Source organism: Nematolebias whitei, chromosome 5 (assembly GCF_014905685.2).
Source record: "Nematolebias whitei isolate Nwh7 chromosome 5, NemWhi1, whole genome shotgun sequence".
In the NCBI taxonomy this organism is placed as follows: domain Eukaryota; kingdom Metazoa; phylum Chordata; class Actinopteri; order Cyprinodontiformes; family Rivulidae; genus Nematolebias; species Nematolebias whitei.
This window is the reverse complement of record NC_056502.1, coordinates 13,474,785-13,487,556: the sequence shown is the minus strand read 5'-3', so window position 1 is coordinate 13,487,556 and position 12,772 is coordinate 13,474,785. Positions and strand designations below refer to the sequence as shown.

Here is a 12,772-nt window from a genome sequence, read left to right as displayed (position 1 = left end):
TAGCTCCATATTATATTTGAGATCTTATTGTTCCATATTTTCCTAACAGAGCACTTCGCTCTCAGACAGCAGGTTTACTTGCGGTTCCTAGAGTTTCAAAAAGCAGAATAAGAGGCAGATCTTTCAGTTATCAGGCTCCTCTCTTGTGGAACCAACTTCCAGTTTCTGTCCATGAGGCTGACACATTGTCCAGTTTTAAGACTGGGCTTAAGAATTTCCTTTTTTAAAAATCCTATAGTTAGGGCTGACTTGTTATGCTGCTATAGACTTCGACTGCTAGAGAACAAACTGAATTCATTTCCTTAAATGAATTGTTAAAATTGAATAGTTTTTAGTTGATACTATTTCTATGTTAACATGTGATTCTTGAAATGCCATTGTGTATCTGTTCCTACCAAACCCAGCCGGTCGAAGCAAATGGCCGCTTGTCCTGAGCCTGGTTCTACTAAAAGTTTCTTCCTCATGAAGGAGTTTTTTCTTTCCACTGTCGCCTTCATGCTTGCTCAAGATGAGAGTTCTGCGATGGAGTTAAATTTAAAGCAGTCTGCTCCTCAGATAAATAATGTTAAATTATTATTTTTATATATGAATGTTTCTGTTCAGTGCCCTGAGACGACTTCTGTTGTGACTTGGTCCTATAGAAATAAACTGAACTGAACTGAGGTTTGGAGAAGGTGAGCCTGTGATCAGAAGATCGCCAGTTCAACTCCTGGTATCAACAACATCAAAATGTGGGTGAGATAGGTGAAGCACCCACACCTGCTTCCACCCTCATTTGCCCCACTTTGGGCCCTTGAGCAAGGCCCTTAACCCCCACCATCTGCTCCTCAGGTGCCCTAGATAGCGGCTCTCTGCTCCACAAAGAGGGCTGTGGTAGCTCGAGGGTCTGTGGTTGCGTCAGAAAGGGCATCCAGCATAAAAATAACTGCCAAGTCTTCGTGCAACTTAGTTTTTGCTGTGGCGACCCCTGAAGAAGGGAGCAGCCGAATGATAAATATACGCTCTGTTGAAAAGTGCATTTTCGAAACTATTAAAAAATCAGCTTGAGGAACTGAAAGAACAAAAACTCTCAAAAGATTCCAGCCTGATAGTTTTGATTCCTAAATTCCTGTTGTGTTTTGAATCACGTTGCTAAAGCTGAATGGAAATGAACATTTTTACAGATAAATGCAGCCTTTAAAATTAAAGTTACTCACTGCTGGATGTTATTCTTCCTATACTGATATATGTGATACATAATAATAAATTATAATAATTATATAAATATAATAAAAAAACAAGTTTATTTTACTACCTTGGGAATTATGTGTAAAATGTCCTATATTGTATCACACTGAAACAATTTCCATTATTCATCTGCTGAACACTCTTGCACAGTGACTGCTGGATATGGGCACCAGTGACCCCATGACCCAGAAAGGAAGAAGCAGGTAAAAGATAATGGATGGATGGATCTGCTGAACACTTAAAAACTGTTTTATTCCCTTTCAAATATTCTTTTGTAGGTTATTTATTTATGACAGATATTATATAACATACACTTTCTTTTTAGTCATATGAAGGCTGAATGTTTCAAGCTTCACAAACATCATGACTTTATGTTTTAAATCAAAACGAAAGTTAAAATGCTTATGCAGAGTTAGTGAGGAGGTTCTGTTCTTCCACATCTGGTTTCAATATTACAGGAGGAGGGAAATGACCGTTTTTTTTTTTACTCTGATTTGAATTGCATTGTAGTTAGTTAGATTTTAACCCCTTATTTTATTAAGGTGTGTGTGTGTGTGGGGGGGGGGGGGGGGGGGTCATATCTTAGATCTTATTACTGTTTTTCTTTTACACACATTTTAATACTTTTGTTGGATGTAACTGGGACCCTGTGTACACAATTTCATTCACACCACATGTGGATGTGGTGTGAATGGCAAATAAAAAACCTTGAATCCTTGAACCCTTGGAGTGGTGGCACAGAACTTAGAGAAGACAAGCCAGTGATTGCAGGTTTGAATCCCTGGACCATTACAACAATATTTGGGTGGGAAGGTGAAGCTCCCACATCTGCATCCACCCTCATTTGTCACACGTGAGCTCTTGAGCAAGGCCCTTAACACCCTTCCCACAGCTGCTCCCCTGGCACTTTAGATGGCAGCCCTCTGCTCCACACATGTAGGCTGAGGTAGCTCGGTGGTAAGGAAAGACATCTGGCGTAATACAGCTGCCAAATCATTTGCTGTGGTGACACCTGAGGAAGACAGCCAAAAGGGAGAAACATAAATAAACCCAAAAACTTAGCTTGTAGTATAAACTTACTTTTGTGTACACCTTATTTATATGCTTTTTTTTTGTCATTTAGATTTGATCGTCACAATGTTCTTTTTTTTTAATTCAAAATCAATTTACTGAATTGCTCCAGCATCAACGTGTGGCATGGAGGCTGCACAGTTGCAGAAAGAAAAGCTTTGCAGAGAGTGGTGAAGGCTGCACAGAAGTCTGTTGAGTCGGTCTCCCCACCATCACAGACATCTACACCTCTAGATGCAGGAAGAGGGCCACCTGCATCATGAAGGATCCCACTCACCCAGCACACACACTTATTGCCTGGCTCCCCTCAGGAAGGAGGTTGAGGAGCATTAAGCGTAAAACCACTAGACTGAGGAACAGCTTCTACCCTGAAGCTGTTAGACTCATGAATCTCTAACCAGGATAATCACTGTGAAAAATCACATCATGTTGCTGCTGATCTGTTTCATGTTGCTGCTGATCTGTTTCATGTTGCTGTGTTCATGCATGCTCATCTGCGCACACAGACTCATGTTCGTGCTGCTGTTCAACATAATGTTTTTATGCTACTAGTGCTTAGTGCATTATTTAGCTGATATTTCTCTTAGTTCATATCTTAGATCTGTTTTTTCTTCTACATTTTATTGTTGGCTGTAACTGGGACCCTGCCTACATAATTTTGTTCCACCACATGTACCACATGAGATGCGAATGACAAATAATAAGTCTCTCTGACTCTGACAGTGGAGGAAATAGACAAAGGGATCTGAAAGCAGACTCACTTGTACCGTACAATGTCTACACAACTCCAAAACGTGCATTTTACTATAAAACCGCATTCTGACACAGAATCAGCGGCAGCAGCAGTTTAGTATATTTGTAAGAGCGTTGTCATACCAAAACCCAAAAAACACTCACATTAAAACTGTCCCTATTTGTACAACTTCGGGGGAAAGTGAAACTATTAGAAGGGGAAAAAATGTGATTTGTTGAGTTGTATTCTTCACGACAGAAACCACAGCAGTCCTGCAGTGTTCCAGTTGTCGTAGCAAAAACATATTTACACATTTTTTTTTTAACAAGGGTAGTTCTCCACTGAACAAACTACTGACATGACAACAAAGACATTAAGCTTTTCCCACTGATTTTGCAACATCAGTATTAAAATATTCTAAAAATCCAAACTAACTCAGTTGTAATTTTTTTAAATTTGGTTAAAGTTAAAGGGGGTTGTGTTTATTTACAGGTTCCTTTTATTTGGGGTGTTAATTGATATCTGCAATATTTTATTTTTCCAATGTTAGCTTATCTTACTTATACTCAGCCCTTCTGCATCTCTAATCATCTTCTGGATCAAAAACCCTTTCGTGAACTGGACTACAACAGATTCTTGTCATGGATTTTGCACAAGCTATTAATAATTTGAAACTCTGTGGGCCTGATGGAATGAGTCGACAGGCTAGGTTTTAATTGGCTGACATTATTCTTACAGAAAAAAAATTGTTGCATTAATTTTATTTATAAATTCAAAAAACAAGAAACAAGATATTTCATATGGTTTAAAAGCTCTCTGCTGCAAAATAAAACTTTATGTGATGATAGGTTCATGTTTGCAGTAATGCAAATCTTCCACACCCACAAAAACATCTTCTACACAAAACTTTTACTAAACGACAAATTAAATAAAAACGACAATGAAAAGAACAATAGGAAAAGCAGTAATATTTCCTTGATTCAGTTTACTGAGTCAAAACTCATTCAAATGTGGGAATGATTTTACATTTAAAACCTGCACCTTTGCAAAATACGTTCCTATTTGAGGAGTTATATTAAAATGATGAAAAACATGAGCAATATTTGACATGAAAAAGTCCCTTGTTTACAGTTATGACTTGGAGTCACATTTGTTTAAAATTAATAACTAATGTTCTTGGTTCTGGAAAATAAAAGGGGGCATAAAAGAGAAAGTTTTCATTTAGTTTAACAATAGTTCTTTTTTTTCTGTATTTTTTATAATTAGAAAGGACGGAGTGGTGGCGCAGAGGTTACAGAAGGTGGGACTGTGATCGGAAGATCGTTGGTTCAGCTCCTGGTACCGACAACATCAAAATGTGGGTGGGGTAGGTGAAGCACCCACATCTGCCTCCACCCTCATTTGCCCACTCTGGGCTCTTGAGCAAGGCTCTTAGTCTTAACCCCCACCATCTGCTCCCCCGGGCGCCCTAGATAGCAGCTCTCTGCTCCACACAGAGGGCTGTGGTAGCTCGGTGGTCTGCGGTTGCGTCAGGAAGGGCATCCGGTGTAAAAAAAAATAATAATAATAATTTGCCAAGTCTTCTTGCGACTAGTTCACTGTGGCGACCCCTGACAAAGGGAGCAGATGAAACAATAATTTTTTTTTTTTTTTAATTCTAAATCTTATTTTTTCATTTAGCCTTTATTTATACAGGTAGTCTCATTGAGCCACGAGAACTCATTTTCAAGAGAGACCTGTTTAGGGAGCAGATGGGGGTTAAGAACCTTGCTCATGGGCCCAGGGTGGGGCGAATGAGGGTGGGGGCAAGTGTGGGTGCTTCACCTACCCCACCCACATTTCTTGATGTTGTCGATACCTGGGTGTGAACTGGCGATCTTGCGATCACAGGCCCACCTTCTCTAACCTCTGCGCCACCACTCCCCAATAATTAAAATTATAATTCTGCACCGTCTTACAATCTAGCTGGGTTTTTTTTGTTGCTACTTTTCCTTTTAATTATCCTTTTAATTACCATTTTATTTTCATTTGTTAAAAAATAATAATAAATTTGTACGCATCCTTTATGATTGTCTGTTGTTGTTGTCCACTGCTGTCATCACTCTGTTAAAATTCAGATCTCTCTTGTAAATGAGTCCCGAGGCTCAAAGGATTAACCTGTCTAAATAAAGTTAGAATGAATTAGAACATAATACTGACACTTGTCTGGTAACAGCATCGTTCATCTTCAGAACAAGGTTACTTCCTTGTAAACTGAAACTACTGTAGCTCTTGCACTACTAGGAAAAGTATTATCTTCTTACAGTCTGTTTATGCTTACATATCTCATATCAAGATATTCTGTTTTAGTCAAGTCAGATTTATTTATAAAGCACATTTAAAAACAACAGTTTGCTGAACAATAAAAGACAAAGGCAGAGAGTAAAAGAAAAAAAACCCAATAAAACTAATTAATTTAAAAGCATCAGAAGATAATAAGCATAGAACACAGAACAATAACGTACTAAAACAACTCACGCTGGGTTAAACATCTGTGAAAATACGAGTTGTTAAAAGAGATTTAATAATAGGGAAAAGGTCAATCTAATGTTGGGGGCAGATTGTTTCAAAGTTTAGGAGCCACAACTGAAAGAAGCCCGATCACCTCTGAGTTTCAATCTTGTTTTTGGAACAGCCAAAAGCAGCTGATCAGATGATCTAAGTGCCAAGAAGGAACATATGGTTGAAGTAGGTCAGAGATATGAGGGTGTGAAGCTATTTAGGTGTTTATAGGTCAACAGGAGAATTTCAAAATCTATTCTGTGACGTACAGGGAGCCAGTGAAGGGAGGATAAAACTGGTGAAATATGCTCAAACCTATGAATTCCTGTTAAGAGCCGAGCTGCAGCATTCTGGACAATTCTGGATTTTACCTAAATACCAAATCACAATATCAATTTGGTGAAATTATCCTGTCTGTTAATTCAGTTGCTTATTGTTGTTATTGGTTTGGGTACTCAGTTTGGCAAAGCTTTAGTTCATCCTTAAAATGTAATCCGTTTGATCCGATCTGTCCAAAGCTTCAAGATTATTATGTTAAAAGCTGGAGCTGGAATGGGAGGGATTGAAATAATTCTATGATCTACTATTTCTGTAACCTTTGTCTTCTGGTCAGCAGGGCTAAAGCTAACGGATTAATAAAAAAGCACAACAGCAGCAAAACAAGCAAGACACTTCAGAGATATTTTTGAGGCTGTTCCAAAATTCAACATGAAACTGTGTTTCGACCCAGAGAAACATATGTTTTTTTTCCCACTTATATCTCTTTCAGTCTGTTGTGCCAATTAGTTTATCATAATGAGAAGCAGGATGCATCTAACCAAAGGTAATAATGCTTTTGTGAATGGGGTTTCACATTTCTGCTGGTAACAAGCTAAAATTCAAAGGTCCAAAGTAGCAAAGGTTCAGTGTTTTTACATCATGGACTTCACAGCTTTGGTTAGTTTTTTTAAGTGATTGCAGAGAACTTTAAAAATACACACAATGACCCAGCCAAAGAGAATGAAGGTTGCTATTCTCACTATCTTTAAAACATCTTTATGTGGTATTAGCTGCAAAGACACAGAAAGGTACTATAGCACCTTCTGCTGGATGAATTTACATCACAGAAACTGTTAAAACATCGTTTTTTTGAAAGTTTTAATAAAGCAATCATGACAAACTGGAAAAAAAAACAGCAACAGCAATTTACCAATGAAAACTTCAACATTTAGAAATACATTTATCACAACACATTTTTTATGTCTTTTCTGTATTTGTGATTTGTGGAAATGTGTTTTTATCGTATATTTTGTCTTAAAAGTTTTAAAGTGAGTTTTTTTTGTGTGCAGTTTTAAGTTTTTATTTTGTTACAGGACACAACTTGGACAAAAAACTAAGTTTGTTTGACAGCACAGAGGCTCAGAAGAACTCTGTTTAAAAGCATTGAATACAAATTCATGAAAAAAAGTCAAAATATGCCTAAAATACAAATATTTATAATCTTTGATAAACCATTATAGTTAGTTTTAAAACGTGAACGCTAAGAATAGAAAACAGCGTTGCAGAGTTTCATATTACATCAAAAATAATGTGTAGCAGATGAGAATGTCTCAAATAGATTTTTGTTAGAACCTCCTGCTCCGCTAGGGGGCGGTGTTGTACAAACAAGGGGCGTGTTTGTTTCTTACCGTCACCGAAGAAACACGGAAGTGAACTTTAAGTTTAAAAAAAAAAGAACGGCGCAAGGTAAAAAAACTATATTTATTTACGAGTTCTGTACTTTCTGTCTGTTCTTAGATAAATTATTTAACTGGTTGTAGGTTTTGGTAAACATGTGAGGGCGTAATAGACAACTTATTCGGTGTTTCGTTTTAAAGTAAAAGTACGCCTGAGCTGCGTTTGAAGCCATGGCTGACATGGACGAGGAAATGTCAGAGGACACGCTCCCCCTTCGGCAGGACCTCACTTGCCCCGTGTGTCAGGGCATCTTCCAGGACCCCATGTTGTTGCCGTGCACCCACAGCTTCTGCCGGGAGTGTCTGGAGAGGAGCTGGCAGGTCAACAAGAAGTGTCCGGTGTGCAGAAACCCGTCTGACGAGCGACAGGCCATCCCTAACCGCGCGCTCAACGACGCCTCGGCGAGCTTCCTTCGGCAGAAGCGAACCGCCCCGAGCGGAGCCAATGACGAAGAAATTGTCTGTAACCTCCATCTGAAGCCGCTGGCGCTTTACTGTGAGAAGGACGAGGAGCCATTGTGTGCGGATTGTGTGACCCAGCACAATACACACCGACTGTGGTCGCTGAATGATGGCACAAGCATCTGTAAGGTAAAGTGACCGAGTGTGCAAGTTCACACCACACAATATAATCATTCAGACAGATGTTTTAAAACCACGCAGTGCTCCATTAAACAAGTGCCGATGCAGCAGGCCGAGAAGACATTTGTAATTTCATATATTGCACAATTCAATTTCATTTCAGTTTATTTATACAGCGCCAAGTCACAGCAGAAGTCGTCCCAGGGCACTGAACAGAAATATTACGAAATAAGAATACTAACACTATTTATCTGAGGAGCAGACTGCTTTGAATTTAACTCCACTGCAGAACTCTCATCTTGAGCAAGCGTGAAGGTGACTGTGGGAAGGAAAAACTCCCTCATGAGGAAGAAACCTTTAGCAGAACCAGGCTCAGGACAAGTGGTCATCTGCTTTGACCGGCTGGGTTTGATAGGAACAGGAAACGACGACAAATACACAATGTAACAACTGGCCTTCCTAAACGGGAGTAATGAAACCTGCTGAGCAGAAATCCTCCAGTGCTGACTAGATTTGCTGCTGCTGAGCAACTAACACACTTCCTTCACTGTTTGACTCGGTAGAGGAGAGGACTGGTCCTGGGTTAATAAAAGTCAACGGATTATTTGTAAGACTGCAGTAAAAATTTAAACAAGGTTTAGTATTTTGCCATGACAAGAAGTACAAAGAATGGATAAATATAAAATGTTACTATCTGGCAGTTCATAATGAACTATTCTACTGTTATTTAAATTACAATAGGAATTAAATAGACCCGTATTGGATTTATTGTAAGAATTTGTTTTTATTTTTTGCATAATCCCCTGAGGTAACTATTGCTGTGAAGTGGCACTTTATGAATACTGCAAACCAAATTGAACTGATTGGCAGAGAATGATCATGCAATTTAATATGAAGACTGGTTGACCGAAGGTCCATTACGTACCATCAAAGAAGAACCCTTTGCTTGATATTACTTTTTCAGTGTGGATGTGTACTGTATGCTCAGTGTGTTTTCCACTAATGTAGTTTTATGTTAAACTGTCCCTCTTTTTAGTCCACATTCAATACACACAGCACAGACCTGACTTCTTGGTGACATTTGTTTCATTTACCATCCCATCTGAATATAGGATGATCGTAAATTTCAGTGTCACCAAATACTTAAGAGGAGAAAACAGAAAGTTATGCAAAGAAAGAGTTGTTGGTCACAGTTCATTTGAAAATATAAAACTTTTGCTTTCTTATATTCATTTACTTACACACAGTCAATGTTTAACTGGTCTACAGAACCATCAGTTTTATTATATCTACTGTCTTTGACTCAAGTCCCATGGGTCCAGTGAACCATGCCTATGAATGTTTTTTTTTTGTATTTATTTTTTGGACCAAACGCATGCAAATGGACTCCAATAATTGACAATTCTTCAATAAATTGTCTATCCGAATGGAGATTTCAAATATTATTATTTTTTAATTGCTATTCGTTTCATTAATTACGGTATTAGACCTTACACGTTTTTGTCTTCCTTTATTTTATTTGAGTAATTTTAATGGTCAAATACTTGAATTACAACAGGTTCACATTCTTATAATTTGTTCCAACAAAAAGCAAAACCTGAAATTCACCCTTCTTGTTAACTCGAGTAATATTTTAAATGTGAAACACTTTATGCCTGGATCAGAAATAGTTTTTACTCTTCAGCTGTGGTCACTTGTCTAAAGCAACTCGTTCTTTTGTGTACCGTTTGTAGAAGGAGCTTGGCTACAAAGTCCAGATTTTTGAAAAGAAAGTGGAATCATACAAAAAAATGACAAAGAATTTCAACAATGCAGTGGAATATATCAAGGTAAAGTTACTGTCGTGGCTCATGATGCTCATTTTACATTTGTGTGCCTGTGATTAATGATTCACAATGATTGTGTTACAAAGAAAGCAAGAAGACTTGAGAAGATGAATAGGAAATGGAAAATTTTTCACAGACTTTTAGCTTTAGTGTTATATAGTTCATATGTGTTAATGTATCAAACAAGGCAAATAATCTACATTGTTTTAATTTTTTTCTGACTTATTACAGTATCAGGCTGGAGAAGCAGACAAAATTATCAGGGCAGAATTTGAAAGGCTCCACAAGGTGCTTTATGCTGAAGAAAAAAGGCGTCTAAGTGATTTGGCCATTGAGGAGGAGGAGAAGATCAAATCCATACAAAGAATGAATGAACAGATGCAAAAGGACATTGTTAATATAAAACAGCTCATAGAGTCTCTGAAGAAAGAGATGGGCAATGAGGATCTGCCACTTCTGCAGGTAAGCAAAGGCAGCTCACCCCAGTGTTTATTGTGTTAACTTGCATTCCCTGTTCATTTCCAGTCCGGGAAAACTTTAAAAGCTCACCATGAAAACTGCAAACATTCACTATTAAAATCGCTCAATGGCAGGAGACCTCAACGTACCACTTGTTTTATTTTGAGCTAATGTCAATTTCTTTTTTTATGTTGCAGAATTTCCAAAAAATAAAAAGACAGTAAGTCTTCTCAACATTCCTTAATATTCATATAGGAATCATTTAGTTAATTATAATAGAAATCAATACATCCAATATAATGTATATTTAGAAATCATTTGCAATAATTTTTAAATATTGGAATAAAATCAATTTAGGGATTTGCTTAATACAGGTGTCCATTGTATTTGAGCGATATATCCTTGTGTCTGCTGTAGAGCCCAGTGGACTGAACCTGAGCCTGGCTTTGTGTTTGACTCGCTTATGAACATGGGCAAACACGTTGGCGCTTTGAGCTACAACATATGGAAGGACTTGAAAGCTCATGTCCAGTATTGTAAGTATTACACAGTGAGAGGTAATATTTTGTTTTTGTCACAATCCAAATGTAAAGAAAATAAAACATAATTGGAATTATGGTACAAAATATAAGTATTCTGCTGTGTTGTTGTAAAGTTTTTGAAATATTAAAGTATTTTTTATAAGAAACAGTATGACATGGTGTTTTTGTGTGTGTGCAGACCCAGTTGTACTAGACCCAAACTCAGCCTCTCCATGGCTCTCCTTGAATGCTAGTCTCACCACTGTGAAGGAGAGCTCAGAGCGGCTGACGGTTCCTGAGAACGCAGAGCGCTTTGATCCGTGCGTCTTTGTCCTCGGTGCTGAAGGTTACAGTTCTGGCAAATACAAGTGGGACATCATCGTTGGTAACAACCCCAAGTGGATTCTGGGAGTGTGCAAAGAGACTGTGGCTCGTAAGAAGAAGTTTACGCTCTCAACAAGTCGTGGTGTGTGGGCCATTGGCCTGAGTAAAGGAGTGTATACCGCCTTCACTGCACCAGAGCGGACAGAGCTAGTCGTGTCGCAGTGTCCTGAAAGAATTCGCATCAAGCTAAATATAGAAAAGGGAGAAGTGTCATTTTGGGATGGGGGGAGAGAAATTCACTTGGTCACTCTCTCACATAAGTTTGAAGATAGGTTGTATCCAATTTTTGGCCCTGGGCTTCATAATACTCCTATGATTCTGGCTCCTGGAAAAATGGCTGTGCACACGTCATAAAACATTTCACAAAAAGAGGCTTGTTTACCTGAAGCTGAATAGTTTAAAATAAATATTCAAACTTTTTTTTTTTTAGCAAGAAACAACTTGCCAGCTCAACAACACTTTACCAAATAGTTGTGGTTTACAAATATGTAAAACTACTAACAATGATTAGAACAAAAATTGGTCTTAAACAGAAAAACTTAATTTATGCTACAAATGCATAACATGCTTAAAACCCAACTTTAAAAACAACAGCAATTAAAGAAAACCAACATGAAACATGTTCTCTTGTTGTTTTAGAAGTGATGGTAACATTTTCAGAAGGAAATAGCAGAATTTGAGATGTGTTGAAAAGCATTCATTCAACCTTTATTTTTACAGGTCAGTCTCATTGAGTGACGAGGACTCATTTACAAGAGACCTGAAAGCATGACATTGTTTACTGGCCAATAATGATAATGAAGACGTGTTTCTGCTTTTGTGCCTTTGAAACCTTGTTGAACAATGATTTTGCACTTACAAGTGTTATATCCTCCAACATTATTTGATAAAATAGTGTTAAAATATAGTGATGCAGTTTGACAAAATGTTGATAAAAATGTTGTTGGTCATCACTTGTTTATGTGAATCAAAAAGTCTGAAAAATACTAAAAAGCATGTTTTTTAATACAATTGTGGGTGTTGACTTTCTTTAAGTTTCATTGTGTGTGTGTGTGTGTGTGGGGGGGGGGGGGGGGGTGGCGGTACATGTATTTAGTCGTTTTTGCATGTTAAAATTCTTTGATTTAATTAAGATAATTGATATGCAATGCTGTTGTCACTTTTTCCAAGTATGGCCTGGATTCACTCAGACTTACCAGGAAATGTCTGACTATATATATTAAAAAAACAACATTTATTGCTAATATTTGCTATCTCCTTTTTTTTTTTTTCAATTAATCGTGAAATAAATTGTTTTATAATTTTTACCCATTGAAATTATTGTGTGATTATTGCATTTCTGGAAATACTGTAATGCACTTAGGACACCAAATAATATGAAAATTGTTCAAAAGTATTAAAAACAAACTACACTGAGTCATTAACGTAGCTAAGTTAAATTACTAGTCAATCAAACCCTTTTTTTCTACATAGGACTTTTCATTATCATTCTCATTTTAATAAATAGAATAACATTCAGTCAATCAAGAGACAATGGACAACAAACGTAACTTCCGGTGTTCTCTTACGTTATGACGTTTACGTCCAGATGTTAAACGTTATCCCTACAGCCTTTTGTGTTGCTAACCGCGGGCTACAGCTAGCTCCACACCAAAACAAAGCATCGTGCAGAATATTAACAGTAGGAGTCGCTAAAGTCGGTGACATTAAAGT

At 37.6% G+C, this 12,772-nt stretch overlaps 1 protein-coding gene across 1 annotated transcript; it reads left to right on the top strand.

Annotated features, from left to right (window-relative positions):
* Nucleotides 1-7,458: 7,458 nt before the first annotated feature.
* On the top strand, nt 7,459-11,530 carry trim35-28 (tripartite motif containing 35-28). Its single transcript, XM_037676862.1, has 6 exons — nt 7,459-7,878; nt 9,603-9,698; nt 9,927-10,157; nt 10,352-10,374; nt 10,572-10,690; nt 10,875-11,530. The coding sequence occupies exons 1-6, from the start codon at nt 7,459-7,461 to the stop codon at nt 11,411-11,413; spliced, it is 1,428 nt and encodes a 475-aa protein (XP_037532790.1). The 3' UTR covers nt 11,414-11,530.
* The last annotated feature ends 1,242 nt before the right edge of the window (nt 11,531-12,772 follow it).

Bases quoted from the DNA above. Each gene is read 5' to 3' on its own strand.
- trim35-28 (XM_037676862.1), top strand. From the start codon at position 7,459: ATGGCTGACATGGACGAGGAAATGTCAGAGGACACGCTCCCCCTTCGG. The intron at 9,699-9,926 runs GTAAAGTTACTG...GACTTATTACAG, and splicing joins ATGCAGTGGAATATATCAAG to TATCAGGCTGGAGAAGCAGA. The intron at 10,375-10,571 runs GTAAGTCTTCTC...TGTCTGCTGTAG, and splicing joins TTCCAAAAAATAAAAAGACA to AGCCCAGTGGACTGAACCTG.